This window comes from Callospermophilus lateralis, chromosome 3 (genome assembly GCF_048772815.1).
Source record: "Callospermophilus lateralis isolate mCalLat2 chromosome 3, mCalLat2.hap1, whole genome shotgun sequence".
In the NCBI taxonomy this organism is placed as follows: domain Eukaryota; kingdom Metazoa; phylum Chordata; class Mammalia; order Rodentia; family Sciuridae; genus Callospermophilus; species Callospermophilus lateralis.
In genome coordinates, this window is record NC_135307.1 from 152,379,125 (window position 1) to 152,399,363 (window position 20,239).

The 20,239-nt window shown below is 42.6% G+C and overlaps 1 protein-coding gene across 4 annotated transcripts; it reads right to left on the reverse strand.

Moving 5' to 3' along the window:
• Positions 1–475: 475 nt before the first annotated feature.
• Positions 476–11,010, reverse strand: Gzf1 (GDNF inducible zinc finger protein 1). Of its 4 annotated transcripts, none has more exons than XM_076851448.2 (7): positions 10,953–11,010; positions 9,176–9,312; positions 7,178–8,555; positions 5,698–5,792; positions 4,082–4,249; positions 3,080–3,237; positions 476–2,540 (listed from the first exon to the last, which is right to left on the reverse strand). In XM_076851448.2, the coding sequence occupies exons 3-7, from the start codon at positions 8,539–8,541 to the stop codon at positions 2,190–2,192; spliced, it is 2,136 nt and encodes a 711-aa protein (XP_076707563.2). In that variant the 5' UTR covers positions 8,542–8,555; positions 9,176–9,312; positions 10,953–11,010; the 3' UTR covers positions 476–2,189. The 4 variants fall into 4 exon arrangements, with proteins under 4 accessions (XP_076707563.2, XP_076707562.2, XP_076707561.2 ...); XM_076851447.2 differs by lacking the exon at positions 10,953–11,010 and adding an exon at positions 10,771–10,835; XM_076851446.2 differs by lacking the exons at positions 9,176–9,312; positions 10,953–11,010 and adding an exon at positions 10,771–10,847.
• Between the last annotated feature and the right edge of the window lie 9,229 nt (positions 11,011–20,239).

The following is a 20,239-nucleotide window of genomic DNA, read 5'->3' on the forward strand; positions in this document are numbered from 1 at the left end:
GCATGTTTGAGGCACTGGGTTCGATTCTCAGCACCGCAGGAAAACAAATAAATAAATAAAGGTTCATCAGTAACTAATATAATTTTTTTAAAAAGTCATCTCTAATATCTACTATGATCTATTGAAGAGCTAGTCAACAGGCAGCCTTATACTTATACCTTCCCTAGCAGGACACCAGCTGCTTTTATCTGAGCAGCAGATAGTGTTTCCTCCTCAATTCTAAAGACTATTATGGTATAAAATATTAATTCTTAGACTACTACATAAAGGTTTACACATCCTAATTTCATATCTCATTTGTGCTAAGCAAATTATATTTGTGTCAGTTAAGAATCTTCTGAATATTATTTCTATAGACCCTGTTATAATACAATACACTTAGAACTGCAAAACTACTTTAGCAAAGCAGACATTTATTAACACAACAATTTCATGTAGAACTTCTAAAGAAATTCAAGACAAGAATTCTTCCAGTAGGTAACAAAATAAACTACTTTAAATTCCTTCTCATCAAGATGACTTTATTCCATATACAGTACATGGGCTGAGCAGGTTCAGTCTCCTTCACCAATATTAAAAACAGTTGTATGACAGTCACTATTTTGATTCTGTAAACACAATTAGGATATGATGATGTGGTCATAACTGAGTTTGGAGAATTCAGTCTTGTGACCTTCAAGAGCAGGTGTGAAACAGCGCCTGAACACCCCAAGGTGACTTCACCAGTTACTTGAACATGTTAACACGAAATGAGCAGTGAGGAAGAAACCGTCCCTCAGTTTGTCATAGTGCAGTTCTGTCTTCATTGTAAGAACAAGGTACCTTTCTCTTGGAAAATCAAAATATTTTCACAGTGAATTTAATAAATTAACATCAGGGGTAAAGCAAGTAGGAAATGAGAATTCTCCTTCAAAGTGCTCTTAAAATGAATGTTTAAGGATTACATGGGAAGCAAAGCATTTCACAAGCACACGCCACACACCCAAGGCCCTGGAACCATACGTCAGGAGTAGCAAATACAACAGAATCCTCTTTTCATTGTGAATTTTTGCAAGCAATAAATTAAGTCCAGCATGAGACAGCCAAAGGAGCCTCTAAGGCAGTTAGGGGTTCTGTATGATCTGCTCATTAAGGCATAATCTGAGATGAATGTGCCAAGGCTTTTGGTCCTGTCCAGATTCTTGCATGCTCCCAAGGAAGCAGATTTGTGGCAGTTGTTTCAATCTCCTGATGTGGAAACGATGAAGTCTGGGTTTCTGGAAATTGCAGAAATGGCAGAAAACCTAGCAAAAATACTAATACTCTGCATTCTAAGATCTGCCACAGTCACCTTATTTTGCTATTTGTGAATAACTACCCAATGTTCAAGTGCTTTCTAAGCCTCTTCCTTTTTTTTTCACAACTCTGCAAAAAAATACTACAGTTTGGCTAGACTCTTTGGTAGGATAGCTCTTACCTAATCCAGATTTTAGGAATGAAACTGAACAGCCACATTTCATTTCAAAAGTTGATTTTATGACAAACTCTCTAGCTCTATGTGTGCTATGAGTAGAGAGATATATACAAAGTTTCGTGAGTGTTCAATTTGCCATTCCTTTTTTCGTAGCCTACAGATAGAGGTTTGAGGAATAAATACAATAATCCATTTCTTCGGTCCCATTCAAGGGTCCCCAGAGCAAATCTGATTTGCTTCAACTCAACAAGGAAGAAACAGCTGAAAATAGTTGGTCCCAATTTTATTTCAGTGTAGAAAAATACCTCAAAAGAATCAAGAGAAGTAAACACACATGGAAGTATAAGGCAGGGTGAGACCAGGAAGACCATTAACAGTAATTTCATGAGCTGGATCAATCTCTGTACTCTGCAATTATAACAAGCAGTGGTCTAAATATCAAGAGAATCAAGCATTAGGATGATTAGCGCATATAGCATACACCAGAATTAAGGGAGCTTATGTTAACTGTCTTGTCAACAAAGTGTAGTTGCGATCATGCAGATCAGGATTTTTAAGGGAAAGCTTTTAAAAATGCTGTGATAAAGACGTGCAAGTTAGTAGAAGTTTGGGAATATCTGTAAAAGTCATTCTTGCCCGCATCTTTGCACATACTCATTTATTTTTCTTAGCCCCTGGCATCATCTGGAGTATAACTATCACACACAAAGACTGCTTGGCACACAACTTCAAGCTCCTACTCCATGTTGGTCAATGAGGGAAGCTGTGTGGGCACCGAGTTTGTTTGTGGAGTCAGCTCACTAAGCTCACTGATGGTGGTGGCAAGCAGAGAGTCCTGGGACACCACCGGGTCCTCCACCTTACAGACTATGTCTGCAGAACTGTTCTCAGGCACAGTAGGCACACCACCTTGGACTGTGGCCAGGTTGTGAAAATGGCCATTTTCTGCAAAAGACAGCAATTTATCTGGAAGTTTGGGTGATGCATATTCTTCATCAGGCTGCTCCATCTTGTGTTCTTCATCATTCTTGGGTGAACCATCTACAATAACAAGGAAAGACTTCCATGGAGTATTCTTATCGTGTATCTACAAATCAAACACAAAACAAAAGTCACTTCAGGTGTCTGTACATTTCCCGACTTACAGATACATTGTTAACAAGTGCATCTTCAAAAAAAAAAAAAAATCAAGATTCTCTCCAACTTAAAATATTTAGTTTCTGGGGCTGGGGATGTGGCTCAAGTGGTAGCGCGGTCGCCTGGCGTGCGTGCGGCCCGGGTTTGATCCTCAGCACCACATACAAACAAAGATGTTGTGTCCGCCGAAAACCAAAAAATAAATAAATATCGGGAAAATTCTCTCTTTAAAACAAATAAATAAAATAAAATTAGTTTCCCCTGCAGTTTGAAAAACCTTCTAACTGCAAAACACCTGCTTACCACCAGTGTCACAGTTGGATATTTGCCATGAACTCTGTTCACTCTATACTCACTGCAGAGAACGCCTGAGCTGTTGCCTCCTCTAACCCTTACTGGGAAATGACGTCAGGTATTTATGGCTGTTCAGGGTTATGTATCTAAGGACCAGCAGTGTTTTATTCTCAAATAGGCCATTCCATCTCTTACTGTGGTGTGCCTCCGGAGAGTGGACTTGTCAGTAAATGTCCGTCCACATGCATTACACATGAATGGCTTCTCTCCAGTGTGGATACGATGGTGGCGCTGGAGGGCGTTGAGCTGGGTGAACTGCTTCCCACACTGGTCACAACAATACGGCCGCTCCCCTGAGGCAGGAAGAGAACAAAACTGTTGAGTGATCTCACCTTTTCACCTTCTGAAGTTAATTCTGAATACACTCCAGAAAAGTCTGTCTGCAGACCCCAGGAAAACCTCAACATTCCCACATACAGAAAGCTAGTAATTCCGGGGCTAACCATGAGACATGCCAATTGACTAAAAAATTTATGCCAACATCAAAAACAGACCAGAATTCATTCCTACAGCTGTTATATCTTTAGAAATGACAATTATTTTCCACAGTGAAGAAATACAAAATTGCAAATCCCCTATTAACTGAATTTGTGTACATGTTTGTATATATACACTAATAGATCATTATCCTTATTTATACTAAAATATGAATATCCATATTGAAATATTCATTCATGGGTAAGGTGTCTGCCCTTTCCAGTAAAAACTCCACACAGCAAAGGAACTTGGTTGTCCCCTATTTGCCCATGTAAGTTCTTCTACTTTCCAGTTTCTCAGAACCAGAAATTAGGGGGAAAAAATGTTTGGAAAGATACTGGGGATTGAACTCAGGGGTACTTAATCAACGAACCACATCCCCAGCCTGTTTTATTTTTTGAAACAAGGTCTTACTAAATTGGTGAGGGTAGCCTTAAACTTGTGATCCTCCTGCCTCAGCCTTTTGAGTTGATAAGATTACAGGCATGTACCACCACACCCAGCTAAAAACTCAGTTTAAAAAAAAAAAAAAGAAAATGCTGTGACATAACAGTGTTTGGCCACTTTTCTCCTTAAGATTTTCTAGTAAATCTAAAAAATTACAGCTGTTTTTCTTGCTGAACTTAACTCCCTTCCTTCCCTGGGACCCTGCAGCCATACCTGTATGGACTTTATTATGCTGGTAAAGTGAATTCCGCTGGGCAAAAGTCCTGAAACATACTTCACATTTAAAGGGTTTGGATCCAGTATGGATTCTATTGTGGTGTTTTAAGTACTCCTTAGAAGCAAAACTCTTGCCACATGTTTCACACATAAAAGGCCTTTCACCTATATGAAAAGACAAAATACAATTAGAAACAATACAGGCTTTCAAAATGCATGGAAATAGTTAGGTCCACACTCAAAACCCTTGTTGGGCAGCATGTTACACTTTCTAATTAAAACCATTATAAAACTTTATTCACATAAGATGCTTGCTATTTGCTGAAAGTCAGTATAAAATACCCTTGGAAATCCAAGAAACATTCCACTAGACTGGTTAAAGAGTTACCATTCAGCCAGCTCACATTTTAAAATGTCATTCTAAACAAGAAAATAATTTCACAACTTCTTTAAGTAACAAGTGCAATTGACTGGACTGCAGGACAAGAAAATCTTCAATACCATCTCATTTTTTGTAGTTTAAATTCTTTATTCTTACAACTTGTATTCATCTGTAGGTATGCCCCTGATTTCACAAACATCCAAATTAAATTATTGGCTTTAGTAAAAGCTTAATATGAATAGTCTCATCAAATGACCAATTCTAATTTATTCTTTGATGTGTCCTGACACTGTCCCCACCCAGCTTCCATTAGACACCAGTTCTACTCATTGTACATCATGAAATACCTCATCTCTGTCTTGCGTGCATCTGATCTTGAGGCCTGTATGACAGTGCTTAGAAGTGAAACATGTAAGCCAAGAAGAAACTGGATTACTAGAGTAACTATGGTACACAACAGTTAGATTTTGTAAACATTTGTGTAGTTTACAAAATTCTGAACCTCATAGTCACTGTTAAACCAGAATAAAGCCAATTTGAACTTTCTCCTTCATATGATAAAATCATATCAAAAAGATTTTGGAAAATAGGAGATTATCCCACCGCCTAATTCAACAATTTATCATATTGTAATTTATTTTCTTCTTTTATGTGCAGGTTTTCAATATAGTTGGGAGTAACTGAGTTTATTAACTGAGCATTTTGAAATTCAACAACCAAGTCCATTAAGTCTTTTTTTTTTTTTTTCATGCCATTCAGAGTCCTTATTCTGAATGGCCAAGTTATGAGCCAAGGAATGGATTCACCAGAATTTACTGAACCATTTCCTTACATTAATTTGGACAATCAGGTTGTTTCCAATTCTATGTTATTAAAAAATAGCAAGAGCAACCATAACAGCATATAGCTTTTTTCATATGTTAAGCAATTTCTTCATGCAGATTCTGGGAAATGGAATTTTAGACTATGCCACCAGTAAGAACTGTTTTATACCTCTCAACATCTAAGACCGATATGCCAGATCCTATTGCCTGGTGGTATAGAGGCCATGGCCACAAGCACATGAGCACTGCAGACAACAGGTGCATTTTGATTCATTTTTTGCAGTAAGATGGAAAAACTATAGTGTGGCTTTAACCTGGACTACTTTGGTAGATGCCAACTTCTAGTCAATTGCAGTTCCCTTCTACAGCTAGGAAAGACATTCAATCACAACAGCATGGGTATTTACCTGTGTGGCACCTTTTATGATAAATCAGCATGTGGTTCTGAGTGAATCTTGCACCACATTCATCACAGACAAAAGGTTTTTCCCCTGTATGAATTCTGAAAGTACAACATTCAGATGATAACTTAGGGTGTATTTCAAAGCTCACTTTGCAATACAATTTCCACTCTATCCTGCAAAAATCATTTTCTCCAAGAGACCTGATAAGAATAACCTAAAGGAAAGGTCAAGAACCCATATCGCCATCCCAAAATAAACGCAGTTTCTGTGGAAGGCCAATAGATCAACATATAACCATTTGAGTTCACATCCCAATGTGGAATCACTGAATATCATCCACGTCATGCTATAATGCAAGAGCATGGGGAGCCCACACCTTGGAGTATATTTTAGAACACTAAAGAGTGTCCTCTAATATTGGTAAAACTTCCTCATTCAGAATCCGCCACAAGCACCTTAGGAACTGTTGCTGACAAAATACCACATGATCAGAAATTTTACCATTATTTCCTAATATGACATGACCAGTCTCAAAAGGAGAGCTGTTCTCAAACTGCTTGAAGGAACCTATTTTCTGAGGAGCATACATGAGCATTTTAAGTTTACAACCAGCATGATGAAGCAATCAACCATACTTTACTGAGCACTTCTTAAACAATTATTTTAAACTTATGAGTAAAAGATGACAAATGTCATGTCACCACCCCAAAGACTGGCCTAGGTTTGAAGTCAGACCTAGAACAGGTTAGAAAATTTAACTGCTTGCCTAGATTTTGAAAGTATACATTAACTATAAGGAAACTTATTTAAATACTAACCACCTCCCACCTAGATTTCAAAAACAAACAGGAAACATGGTCTGCCCTGATGTTTGAGTTTAACCATAAAGCACATTTTCCAAGCCCAATGAACTTAATAAGACAAAGAAGAGTTCTGAAGAGATCACCTATCTGAGCTCTTTAATGGGATTGTGGGACGCAGCTGGTCATAGAACCCAGGTTTCAAATGAAGTGTCAGGGAAAGCCCATAAGGGTAATTAGCCCCAACTCTTCAAGTATGAAGGGGACTATAACCATCACAGGAAGGCAGCACATGCCAGGTGAGACTTCCACGTGGGGGTTGTCAATGTCCCCTGTAGCAGTAGGATAGCTCTATTCTGTGTCCAGGATTCTGTGCCTGGACATGTCAAGGCTAACAGTGGAGGGTCTCCACTGGCTCAAGGGCCTTGTGAGTTGAGGAGCCATCTCCCTGAGCCTCTCTACCTCCAAAGAGAATTCTAAACTCTCACACCAGTCTCCCCATTCTTAGAGGAAACCAAATAAGAAATGAACAATCCAGACAGCCACACCACACTGGTCCAAATCCCAGAACCATCTCAGTTTCCCAACACTCATTTCAAGAATGGTTAAGTCCCCACAAAGTCCCCAGCCAGTCCTGCCAGGGGTGCTGGCCCTGGGCAGCCAAGTGGTCAGGTGCCACCTACCTCATGTGGGTCTTGAGCGCTGAAGGTTGTGAGAACTTGGCACCACACTCTGTGCAGCTATAGGGCCTGTCGCCCGTGTGTGTCCGTTCATGCAGCCTCAGCGCTGTCTTGGAGCTCAGGCCCTTGCCACACTGAACACAGCGGTGACGCTCACCACCACCCTCGTGCACCTGAACCACGTGCCGCTTTACATCCTTCTTGCGCTTGAACTTCTTCCCACATAGCTCGCAGGGAAAGTGGCGCTCACTGCTGTGCACATGGCGCTGGTGGCTCTTCAGGTTGCAGCGGTTGGCAAAGGTTTGGCAGCAGGTGTCACAGCGGTACACCACCTCAGTGGCAACGCCATGGTGGTGCTTGATGTGCTTCAGGAAGCTCTTCTCATACAAAAACGCCTTCTCACAGATAGAGCACTGAAAGTTGCTCTTCTTTTTCTTCTCTAACTCTTCTCCCTCTTCCTCCTCTTCCTCCTCCTCCCCAGCTGCTTTTGGCAGCACTTCCTCCAACTCCACACCAGTACTATCACCATGGATTTTTGCAACTGGCTCCATCTCTGGTTCCACACTGTCTGGGCTTTGGTCCTGGGAAAAAGTATAATTCTCAGCTTCATCCTCAGCACTTTTTTGCTGCTCCCGGAGTCTTCTTGTGTACTTCTTTTTAGGGATTTCCACAAATACCTTTCTTCCAGCCAGCCTTCCACTAGCTCTTCTGATTTTAGGGTAAGGAGGCTTAGCTACATCTTTCTTTTTGTCTAGTTTCTCCTTGGACTTCCTCAGTGGCATATCAGGTGACATGCCATTGCTGATTCTCTCCACTGGGGAATCTGGAGAATCCACAAGGCCATTGGAGTGGGCACCATCAAGGCCTGTACTTGCCCTAGAGTCTGGAGCAACACCAACCTGGGAGCCATTGCTCACCTCAGCTTCCTGAGATTCAGAGAAATTCTGCAATTCCAAAAGGACTGACTCTAACATCTGTTTCTTTAACTGGAAACAAGTTTCTGAAAGGTCCAAACATTTTAGCTTTTCAGCCATTTCCAGCATCCGCTGTACCCGATCTTCTTCCACCTGTACCTTGGCAGTGTAGACAAACTCCAGAAATGAAGCAAAGTCAACAACCTGTACTTCATTTAAGTAGACATTAGTTCTGGTACCATCCTCACTCTTCTCATTAAGGAACATTTCCTTAAAAAACTTGCTGGTAGCTGCCAGCACTGCTTTATGGGCCACAAAGTCTTCCCGGACACCTTGATACTCCACACTGACTGTGACGTCACACAGGTGACCCAGAAGGCGGAGCTCATGCATTTCATGAAGAAGGTTAAATGGTGAGGATTTGGATTCCAGCAGAACTGCACCACTTTCCATCTTTCCAAAAACAGCTTTGAAACAAAAGCAAGAATTATTTTATGCATGAGCAACCACTGAGGTAAAAGGACTAGAAATTATGAGGATTATTTCAGTTCTTTAGAGGATATACACTGATTAACATCATAGCTTCTGTTTTTTGAAGTGAACTTCCTGATGCACTTTTGTAAGATAACATTTGCATGAAAAGCAAACTGCCAAGGGCTGGGGTTGTGGCTCAACATGTGAGGCACTGAGTTTGATCCTCAGCACCACATAAAAATAAATAAATAAAATAAATGTACTGTATCCAACCACAACTTAAATAAATAAATAGATAAATAAAGAAAAGAAAAGAAAATTGCCAAGATTTTCCCCAATGATTGAAGTCATAACTAGTGGAATGCACTAAAGCAGTAATTTGCTTATCAAGATCAATGAAACACATGGCTGTCACTGTCTTAAGAACAAACCTTACAGAAACACTACCACTGGAAACAATCGACTAAATAAAGCACTACTTTCCAGGAGGAAAACTTCCTGGAAAAGTAGTTTACAATTTCATCCCCACTTCCAACACCCCTAAACACCTGTTAATTTGCATTACCATTACTCTGCTAAAATAATGCAAGTTCCATAGCTTTTACTGTATTACCTTAAAGAAGTAACTTAACCTCTGTAGCTTAATCTCCTCTGTAGAAGGCTCACAGGTTACTGTAAATCTTCAATGAATACAGTATGTTAAGTCATTACAGTTGTCCTGGAATTTGCTGGCTAGTTATTGCTGGTTTCCTATGTGCAGACAAAGGTAACGCTATGATCCCCATTTCACAGATGAGTAACTGACTAGTTGGTCTGGACTTGAACGTGGGCCCAGTGGGACTCTGAACCCAAATACAACTGCTCAAAACACACTTCACCTCAGTCTCACCAAATAAAATTTTTAAAAAAACAAACAAACAATAAAAAACTTTCCACCATAGCAACATGCAGTCCCAAGCCTCCATGAGACCCCACCCCATCTTCATTTCTTCTGCTACCAGCTCTCTTTCTACAGACTCCTTAAATATGTGCTTTCTCCTCAAGGTTCAGCCCAATCTTCTGCTCTTAAATCTACTTCTTCCTCCAAGTTCACTTTGGTCCCTAGGTCTCCATCACCCAAGGACTCCCCACCTTCCTTCTAACCTTTCACTTAGATATCATCTCAGATTCAAAATGTTTAAAGCAGGACTTGTCCCTGTCTCTGAAAAACCAGTCCCACCCTTCTCCTGTCCCATCAGTGATACTGCTACCCACAGCCACCAGCCCCCAAAACATGGAAAAGACCACCCTCTAAGCGTGCAAATGTAAAAACCAGCACCTAGGATGCTTGTGCAATGACACCTGAAGGAGACTCTATAGTAAACTGAGCATACATAGGAAGCCTAAGGAAAGGACATGCTGGGAATGGGAACACAGTATGTCAAAGGGTCTGGCAGTGACCCCAACACGAGCCTGAGGAGAAAAGGCTACAGATGGCTCTATTAGCCTATGCCCATGTCACCAGACCTGACTTCCCCAAAACTCTTGTCAAAGGAACCTGAGTCCTTACAGGCAGCCTGGCAGCAACTTCTCGATTAACAAGGTGTTTTGAGCCCTATTTCCTAATTTACTTGCGTAATGAAGAGTAGGTACTGGCCATGCATGGCCAGAGACTATCTGCGGCCTAGTGACAGCTGAGTGTCCCACTGCAATTCATTGGTATTCTGGCCACTTCCCAGTGCAGGAACATATGACTCAACGCCGGCAAGTAGACCCCCGAGTCCACAGGGAACGGCCCAGCCCCGGGAGACCCAGCTCTCCGCAGCTGGTCCACAGAACACTGGTTCTCCAGCTACACACAAAGTCAGGAGACAAGAAGCGGGGGTCGCCCTCTACGCTCTGACCGCATCCACCCCCACGCTGCCGGAGCAACCACCACAGCCACCTCGCTGCCCTAGGCACCCCGAACTCCCCGGGCCTATCAAAAAGGACCACACGAAGAATAAAATACTGCAACCAGGGTCGAGCCCCTCCCCCGACAGACGTGCGCCTTGCAACGCACGCATCTGGGGCCGCGTGGATCCGGCCTGTCCCTCAGCCCCAGGCCGCCCCTACCCAGCTCCCGCATCCTCGAGGCCTGCTGCTTCCCGGACTGCAGAGGCGCGGACAGGAGAGAGGCGGTGGCAGACGGAGAGGGTCCGGCCCGGACCCTGCAGATTATACACTCACCTGCCTACCGGCGCCCGCAACGCGGCCACTGTTGGCTGGAACAGGCCCGTAAGGACAGCCTGCCCGGCTGGGCGGGGCGCACCCCCCCCCCCCACACACACACACACACACACACGCACACTGGCGCGGGAGCCGCTGATTGGCTGTGGTGGGGGCTCTTCCCCGCCCCTAACAGACCTCACCTCCTAGCAGGAGGGGGAAAAGCAGTGCGCACGCACGTCTGGCTGCGGTGCCCGTTCGGATCTAGCTACGTGATCCGACGTACGCTGGGGCGGAGCGACTGACTGGCCGCACTGGATGACGTCACCGGCGGCGAGCCAAAACCTGCGCCCTCGCTGTAGGCACTGTAGGTGCTCTGGGCCCCAGGGCCGAGGCAATCGCGGAAGGTCAGATGGACGTCTCCAGTGCGTAATCACTTACCTGTCGATTCCCAGGTGCTGTATCCGCTGCACTTGCAGCTTCCGGGCCCCACAGCTTAAGTACTGCCTGGGGCCCGTGGCTGGTTTCCTACTAAGAAGCGCTCAGGATTACGATGCGAGGTGGCGTTCTTGGGTCGCGGTAGTGGACAGGCCAGCACTGCGCCAGTAGACACGGGGCAAGACACAAACGCACTTAGGTGCTGAGGGGCTCTGCCGGGCGCAGAGTCCTGGACGGGTACCACGGGAGCTGCGACCAGGCAGTGCTCAAGGCGCACTCCTGACGAGCAAACATCTCTGCTTTGTAGTGTTTGCGCGTCTGCTGTCGACCATTGGTGCCTGGGAACCGGGAACCACACCTTAGCATCGGCACTGCTTCGCTTGTTTTTCCAGGAAACTGCAGCCAGGCGAACTGTTTAATTGTTCAGTAGCGGAATTTCCCTGAGGAACCATCCATTCTTCAATGGAAAACACAATTTATGCCCTAAGGGTCTTTGAGTCCTTTAGCTCAAAATCTTGCTGTTTGCACCAGTCCTGAAAACGCTGTTAAGGAAGAACCACCTTAAATCAAACTTGCACTTCTCCATAAATTCTGACCTTGCCTTCCTGTTCTCAGCTACCGTGAAAGCTTTGCGAGGTCGCAATTACCCTTATTGCCGCCAATAGTAAACTCAGTCTTGTCTTACGAATAAGTTGTGAAAGGACAAATACAAACTAAAATATGAGATAATTTTTTCCTATTGAAAATTAATTTCTACCCCTTCAACCTTCTTTGAGCATTTACTTTATTACAACTGATAATTAAGTACTTTTCTCTCTTTGAAATGTGTATAAATCCTTTTGAAGACTGACTAGGCCTTTTGTAGGCTTTATGACTAGAACTACCTTCAACAACATACTGTATTCCTCAGCCATAACCTGTTTTCTGCAGGAGAAATGCAATCCCAAAGGTTTCTCCCTGCAAATAAGAACCCAAGTAGGGCTGGAGTTGTGGCTCAGCGGCAGAGGGCTTGCCTTGCACGTATGACATAATGGGTTCCATCCTCAGCACCACATAAAAATAAGTAAACAAAATAAAGATATTGCGTCCATGTGTAACTAAAATAATATTTTTTAAAAAAAGAAAAGGAAGAACACAAGTTATCTGAACAGGGAACTTTTGTGACGCTTATCCAGGCTAGATTCCAGGACTCAGGGAGATAGGGTAATTCAAAGCAAACTCTCCTAAGAACAGCTTCCAATTAGAGATGTCAGTGGCCGGGGTGGGGGTGGAGGGAAAGAGGCAGGAGGGGTGACCCAGAGTTGCCTTGAGTCTTTACCATGGGGTAAGACAATGGGCAGTCCAGACTTGAAAGTCATGCAATACTATTAGTCAAAACTCAAGAGGTATAACTGGGAAGTAAGTACTCAACGGAAACTTCCCTGGAACCCCTAATAAAACAGGAGAGCAGGAGGAGTTTGCTGTCTCTCCTCTGTAAGACGACTTACTCTCTCCCTTTCTCCTTTGAGAGTATTTCCTTTTTTCCTGATCCTTTCCTGTATAACAGACTCAGGCCTACTACTATGTACAAATTGCTTAAAATTCTGCAAGCTAGATCCCAAGAACCAGTGGTTGCAGATCTTCATGGTTACTTCAGTCTGTGGGCAAATTCCCCTCTGTAACATTGATTTGCTGCTCAGGCTGACCCTGGGTGAAGCATTAATCCTGTCTTAGTTTCCTGGGACTACAAGTACACACCACCATACCTGGCTTCTAGCTTAATGTTTATTCAAAAATTTTAAAAGTATTTTCTTGTGTAGCTCAGGAATAGAGCACTCGCTAGCATGAACAACACCCTGGGTTCAAACCTTAGTACTGCAAAAATAAATAAATAAATACTTTCTTTCTCTACTACCTGTGTGGAGAGGATTTCTGGATTGGAAAAGTATGATTTTAACTATATTTTCCCATTAGGAATTAGGAGGCTGCTTCAATAAATATTTGAAGGAAAAATAAGTAACAGGAGGCATCTTTGCTTAGGCAGATTCTCTTTATAGTATGTATTCCATGATTCCAGGAAATTGGAATAAATACACTTGTCTGTCACTGTGGCTCCAGCAGGCCTGGCCCAGAATTTTTTTTTTTTAATTTTGAGACTTTGGTCTTATAAAAAAGCAATCTGTACTAAGGCATACTGTGTTGCAGAGTGCTTACCTTGTCTTGTATTCAGTGCTCAGTGCTACAAATAACAACAAATAAACCAAAAACTGACCTGCTTCCTTGCTTACTTCAGTGCTTTTGGGCCACTTATATATCCCCTTCGGAGAAATTACTATTCAAATCATTTGCCTATTGGGTTGTCTTTTATTACTAAGTTGTGCAACTTTTTGATTTTTAAATTAAAAGTCCCTTTTAGGTGCTTGATTTATTTATTTTTTTTTAAATTAAGTTTTTTTTAAAGAGAGAGAGAGAATTTTTTAATATTTATTTCTTAGTTTGTTTTCGGCGGACACAACATCTTTCTTTGTATGTGGTGCTGAGGATCAAACCCAGACTGCACACATGCCAGGCTAGCGCGCTACCACTTGAGCCACATCCCCAGCCCAGGTGCTTGATTTATAAGTACAGTCATCCCTCAACCATTCTGGGGGAATTGGTTCCAGAAACCCTCATGGATAACAAAATCTGTGGATACCTCAGATAAGCTCCCTAATTTAGTACCCACACCTTTCTCCCTCTCCTGCCCTGACTTCCCCATGAAATCTTTCCTCTTGCAGTCCTTCCCTGCTCTCAGGAGGATGTTTTGATACCATCTATCTCCGTTTGTCTCTAAGTATCAACTCTTTCTGGAATTTAGGACTGCTGCTATTCATCTCCCTCCTCAAGTCTACCACCTGCAAACACATCTCCTCCCTGCAGCTATCCCCAGACTAGTCCCCATTCTTGGGTTGACTCTAATCAAAACAAAACAAAACAAAACAAAAACATTCATGCTTACAGTAGATAAGACATCATGCTACAGCCTGTCAGTTCTCACAAAACTCTAGGAGGAAGAGGAGGCATATCTGGATTTTACATATGAGAAAGCAGAAGGCACAAAGAGATAAACAAACTCAGCCAAAATCACACAAAGAGCCAGTACAAAGCCAGGATTTAAAACTGCAGAGTGCCAGCTCTGCCCAGATCAGATCAGTTTAGAGCCCAGATAAAAGAAAAAAAAAAAAATGTCTCTTGTCAGGTTAGAAAATTATTTAGGAACTAAAATGAAGTTCTGATCAAGTAACATAAAAGTTCCATGTCTTCAGTTTGCATTAATTCTAAAAGTGATTTGGAAGACAGTGCACAAATGTGGCCCCTTGCCTTTGCCTACCTACTTTGGTTCTTAATGGCTTGATTATGTCATGGTTGTCTTTTACCTCTACACTCCCCTGGCCACTAGGCCACTAGGGTCTGGAAGTGGCTATGTGCTCCTGGGCTCAGGCCATTTGCACATCCCATTTGAATGGCTCCTCTTCCATTCTGATCTTTCCTCTTCCCCAGATAATTCCTAAGTATGAGTTTGGTCTCCATCCAATTGTCTCCTCCTCAGGAAAGCTGACTCTAGCTCCCTTACTAGGATGGAATCCATATAGAAACTTCTTAAATGAATGAATGAATAAATCAAAGAATGGTCACTCGTCTGTCTTCTGCACAGGTCCCCAGGCTGTTGGGCTTCTAACTGCCATCAGGGTAAACAGTTTCCTGGGAACTTCACAAAAGTTGCCATGCAAGTCCCAGTCTTTTCCATCTTCTGAAACCTCCTCATTCCTTTGCCTGAATGCTGATTGATAAACTTGCCTCAATGATCTCCTGTGTTTTCAGGTGGAAATTATGATTTGTACTGGGGATTGAACCCTGGGGTGCTTTAATACTTAACTACATCCGCAGTCCTTTTTATTTTAGTTTTTAAATTTTCAGACAGGGTCTCACTAAGTTGCTGAGGGTCTTCCTTAATTGCTAAGGCTGTCCTCAAACTTTGAGTTCTGGTAACTCAGCCTGTGTCACCAAGAGAACTTAGACTAGTCACATAAAAGTCTGAATGAGGGCTGGGGACACAGTTCAATGGTAAAGCATGTGCTTAGCCTGCCTGATATCCTGGATTCAATCCCCAGCATCCCCCTCTCCCAAAGTATGAAAGACTTCACTGATGATGGACTCCTATAAAAACAATGACAAACCAGTATCTTCATCAAGCAAAAGAGAGAAAGAGAGAGAGTGAATTAAACATAATGTTTGATGTTGAAGAACTAACACAAACAATGCAATTTCAGGGGCAGTTAGAAAAAACTTAAAATACATAAGTGTGTATGTGTGCCCTTGTAACTGTCCCTACCCTTTTGCCATTCTGAAGAAGTAAATGGGAAGGGACAATTACATAGAGTCGTTCACTGCAGTGTGCTTTTTTTAGTGGAAACAGCTGAATAATTTATAATACTTCTATGCACTGGAAAATTATGTGACCTTAAAATAACGTTTTAAAAAAATGTTTAGTAGCTTGCAGAGATGCTCACTCTTTTACGAGTAAAGGCAGATGCACTATATTACAAAGTTCTGATCTGATTTTTAAAAGGACTATACAAAAGAGACTGGAAAGAAAACGTGTAACATATTTTTTACTACATCAATGACAAATGCAGAAATATGCCAACCCCAATGCCCCTCCCACCAACGCCTGCACCTCCCACCGTTGTCCTGCAGGATCTGTCACCCAAATGGGCTGCGCCGCTAGCCAAGCGGCCCAGAACGAGCTCACCACAGGTGCTCAGGCTCGGTTCAGGTTCCTCAGCTGGTGGTACCTATTAGCTATTGCAGACCCCAGTCCCGCCCCTCCGGGTCTGGGACTTCGGGATTGCTCCAGCCTGGGGTCCTTGGAGACAGAGGGCGGAGCTAGGGCATAGGGGTCACGTGGCTCGTACCGCGGGCTCTCCCAATAGACAAGATTCTTGTAATTGGCACTGGGAGGTGGCGGGGTAATGGTTTGGACATCCTCAGGGGAATTGAGGAGTTGGATCTACATACTGAGCCTAGCGTCCTGGCCTTTGGCTGATGGTCGGCAGGATCTGGGGTTGAGGATTCACCGCGTCCCTCCGTGGAGCTGGGGGTGGTCTCCCGAGGTTAGCGCTTGACTGGGGCTGCGCTTCCACTGGCCAGTCAGCCTGCACAGGAGCGGCCTGTGGGGCTATCCGGCCTCCTAGAGCTGCTTCAGGCATGGCATGGGGTCCCGGGCTGCAACAGAGCACGCGGAGGCAGGAGCAGCTTCGCAGGGGTGGAGGTGGCTCTCACCCAGAGCACGGGCGGGGAAGAGGGTGCCTGGGATCGATTGTGGGCTCTGATAGTGGATCCATACCGCTGCCGCCTACGCTTTGGATAATTTTCCTTAATGTGTGGTCTAAAATGCTGCAAGTTGTATAATTACAGTGAATCAAATGAAATGTATTTTTAGATCCGACTAAAGGTCAATTTTAAGTGTTCGAATTTTAACATCATACTTCATTATCTGCCTTATATTTGAGCAGATTATCACAACTTTTAAGATACACCATTTCTACAAACTTGGTTGGAGGTTTTTAAATTTTAAAATAAATATATTTTTTTGTGAAATCCCTACATGTTTCAGTGAAATATCTACCTGGAAGGGTCTCTATTGCTGTGATTGTGCTGATTCTTGCAATCCCCTCAACCTGAATGCCCTTCATTTCTTATCTTAAAACATTCCTACCCAAATCTCCATCTTGTTGGATTAGGCCCCAATTTCCTTAATAAGACTCCTATAGCAGGAGAATTAAAACCAAGAATCAATACATGGGATGGATTCAAACTAAAAAACTTCTTAGCAAAAGAAACAATCAGTAAGATTATGAATAGAGAATCTACTGAATGGGAGCAAATCTTTACCACAAGCACATCAGATAGGCACTAATCTCTAGAAGATATATATATATATATATATATATATATATATTTTTTTTTTTTTTTGGTGTTAAGGTTTTGTTTTGTTTTGTTTTAAATGGTGCTGGAGACCAAATCCAGGGCTTTGTGCATGTGAAACAAGCACTCTACCAACTGATATATATCACTCAAAAACCTTAACACCAAGGGCTGGGGAAATAGCTCAGTTGGTAGAGTGCTTGCTTCACATGCACAAAGCCCTGGGTTCTGTCTCCAGCACCATTAAAAAAAAAACAAAAACTTAACACCAAAAAAATAATAATAACCCAATCAATAAATGGACCAAGGAATGGAACAGACACTTCTCAGAAGAGGATATAAAATAAATCAATAAATATATGAAAAATGTTCAACATCTCTAGCAATCAGAAAAAATGTAAATCAAAACTACTCTAAGATTTCATCTCACTCCAGTCAGAATGGCAGCTATTAAGAATACAAACAACAATAAGTGTTGGTGAGAACATGGAGAAAAAGGTACACTCATACATTGCTGGTGGGACTGCAAGTGGGTGCAGCCAATCTGGAAAGCAGTATGGAGATTCCTTGGGAAACTGGAAATGGAACCATTATTTGACCCAGCTATCCCTCTCCTTGGTCCATACCCAAAGGACTTAAATACTACAGGAACACAGCCACATCAATGTTTATAGCAGCACAATTCACTGTAGCTAAACTGTGGAACCAACCTAAATGACCTTCAGTAGATGAATGGATAAAGAAACTGTGGTACATATACACAATGGAATATTACTCAACAATAAAAGAGAATAAAATCATGGCATTTGCAGGTAAATGGATGGAGATGGAGAATATAATGCTAAGTGAAGTTAGCCAATCCCCAAAAAATCAAATGTCAAATGTTTTCTCTGATATAAAGAGGCTGATTCATTGTAGGGCATGATGTAATGTGGGGCATATTGCATCAGAAAAGAGGAAACTTAACTTGCTGGCTGCTACCAGTTTCCAGTCCTGAGGCCACTTGTGGCTAAGATAGCTCCGGGAGATTAGCCAGAAGGCATTGCCATGGGTTGTGACGGAAATCCCACCACCTCTAGGATAGGCTCAGAACCCTCTGCCCTCAGGGACAGCTCTTGTGTCTCCCCATTACTGCCTATAGGATGGGTGTACTCAAGAACTCTCCCCACCCTGCTGACCTTTACCCTGATTGGTTCTTGTACATTATATTAGCTGTGTGTGTTTTCTCAATAAATGAGATCCTGCTTAGACTGGTCTCCCAGGTTTGTCTGATTGTCCTCCGGCAGGGGAGGGTTGGGTGCCGGCAGTTGGCCTTTGGCCTTTCCTTTCTTGGTTAATCCTGGTCCGGGTGTGCTTTCCCCATCTCTCCTGCAGATCTGGAGAAAAGGGGTGGGGTAAAAACCCTGACAATTCATAATGTGGTTGGGGGGGAGCATGGGAGGATTAGATAAACTCTAGATAGGGCAGTGGGTGGGGTAGAAAAGATGGACATCATTACCTTAAGTACATGTATGAAGACACGAATGGTGTGAATATACTCTTATACAACCAGAGATATGAAAAATTGTGCTCTCTATGTGTAATATAAATTGTAATGCATTCTACTGTCCTATATAACAAATTGGAATAAAAAATAAATTTTAAAAAACGCATTCCTAATTCTTCAATGGATTTAATTGAAAAAGCAAGATATGTATTCTGTAAAATATATAGTGTTGTATATATATATATATATATATATATATATATATATATTAGTACACACACACACACACACATATCAATATTAAAGAAGACATACAATATCGAATGCCCTGTTTCTGCTGGGAGCCATTAGCCAAGTAGGTATGACAATTTCCTTGCCAGTATACCCACATTTTGCTTAGTGGAAGGACTCCTGGAAGGTAACCTTGCTCAAGGACCAGGGTGGATCCATGTTTAGGGTGTTCCCGGTTTAGGATAATCCGAGTTTAGGGCGTTCCAGGTTTAGGAAAATTATTCCTGCCGGGGGAATAGGGAGTATCCTGCTGCCTGAGTTCCTCTTGAGTTCTTAGGGATTCAGACAGTATTTTTGGGAGACAGAAGCCCAGTGGAGTGGTGTAGATTTGGGCAGAGAACGTGGATTTCCCCAGAACGTGTTTGTAGACGGACGGTGTGAGATCGGGAATAAAGAATTGCTGTTTGAATCTACAAAGCTGTGAGTGGCTCGTGATTTGTGCCCAGCCAGACTGCGGCATTTTTCCACATTAAAATCCTAGAAGCCACCAGGCAATGGCCAGGCCTTTGTCCCAGTGACTCAGGAGTCTGAGATAGCCTGGGCAATTAAATGATACCCTGTCTCTAGATAAAAAGTTCAGTGGTGGATCCTGGAAGCTATTTCCCAGATACTTTTTTAAGTTTTGGCCACTACTTTCAGAAAGTCAATGCATATATAGTAAGCCTGTTGAAATGTCATTCTTTTTCTTTTCTTTCTTTTTTTTTTTTAAAACTCACAAATCAACTCTCTCATCTGTAAAATTAGGTTGAAAATCATGCAAAATACTTTGAGCCCTTATTGGTACCTTCATACTGAAGCCAGATTTAAAATTAGGTAGTCAGTGTAGTTAGGTAAATCGGGTCTAATATCGAGTGAAATCTAAAATGGAGGCCATGCTGGGAATGACTCAGGGAAAACGTGGAACAACTCAAGGAATGTTAATGAAGTCCTGAAAAGGCCCTAGGCCAAAGTCCACCTCAAAGAAATATTAATTAAACCCACCTGTGTCCCACCCCTTGGGCTTTCCCACCTACATTCCATCACTGAAAGAACTATAAAAAGGGGAAAGAACAGCCCTTCCACGGATTCCACCTCTTGGGTCCCCTTCTTCCTCCGGGAGAAGTCTTTTCTGCTGTCCTTTAATAAACTTCTAATTTCTATTCTGACCTTGCCTCGGCATGCTTCTTTGGTGTTATTCTTCAACATTGGGGAAGCAAGAACTCGTCACCAGTCAACAGCGGTATCATATTGGAGGTCCCATACCGAGATTCTACACCAAGGTAAGTGCACGCACCCCATGTCTGTTTGAGGTGCATCTTTCTCTCTCTTTCTTTCTGGAGGGTAAGGTGG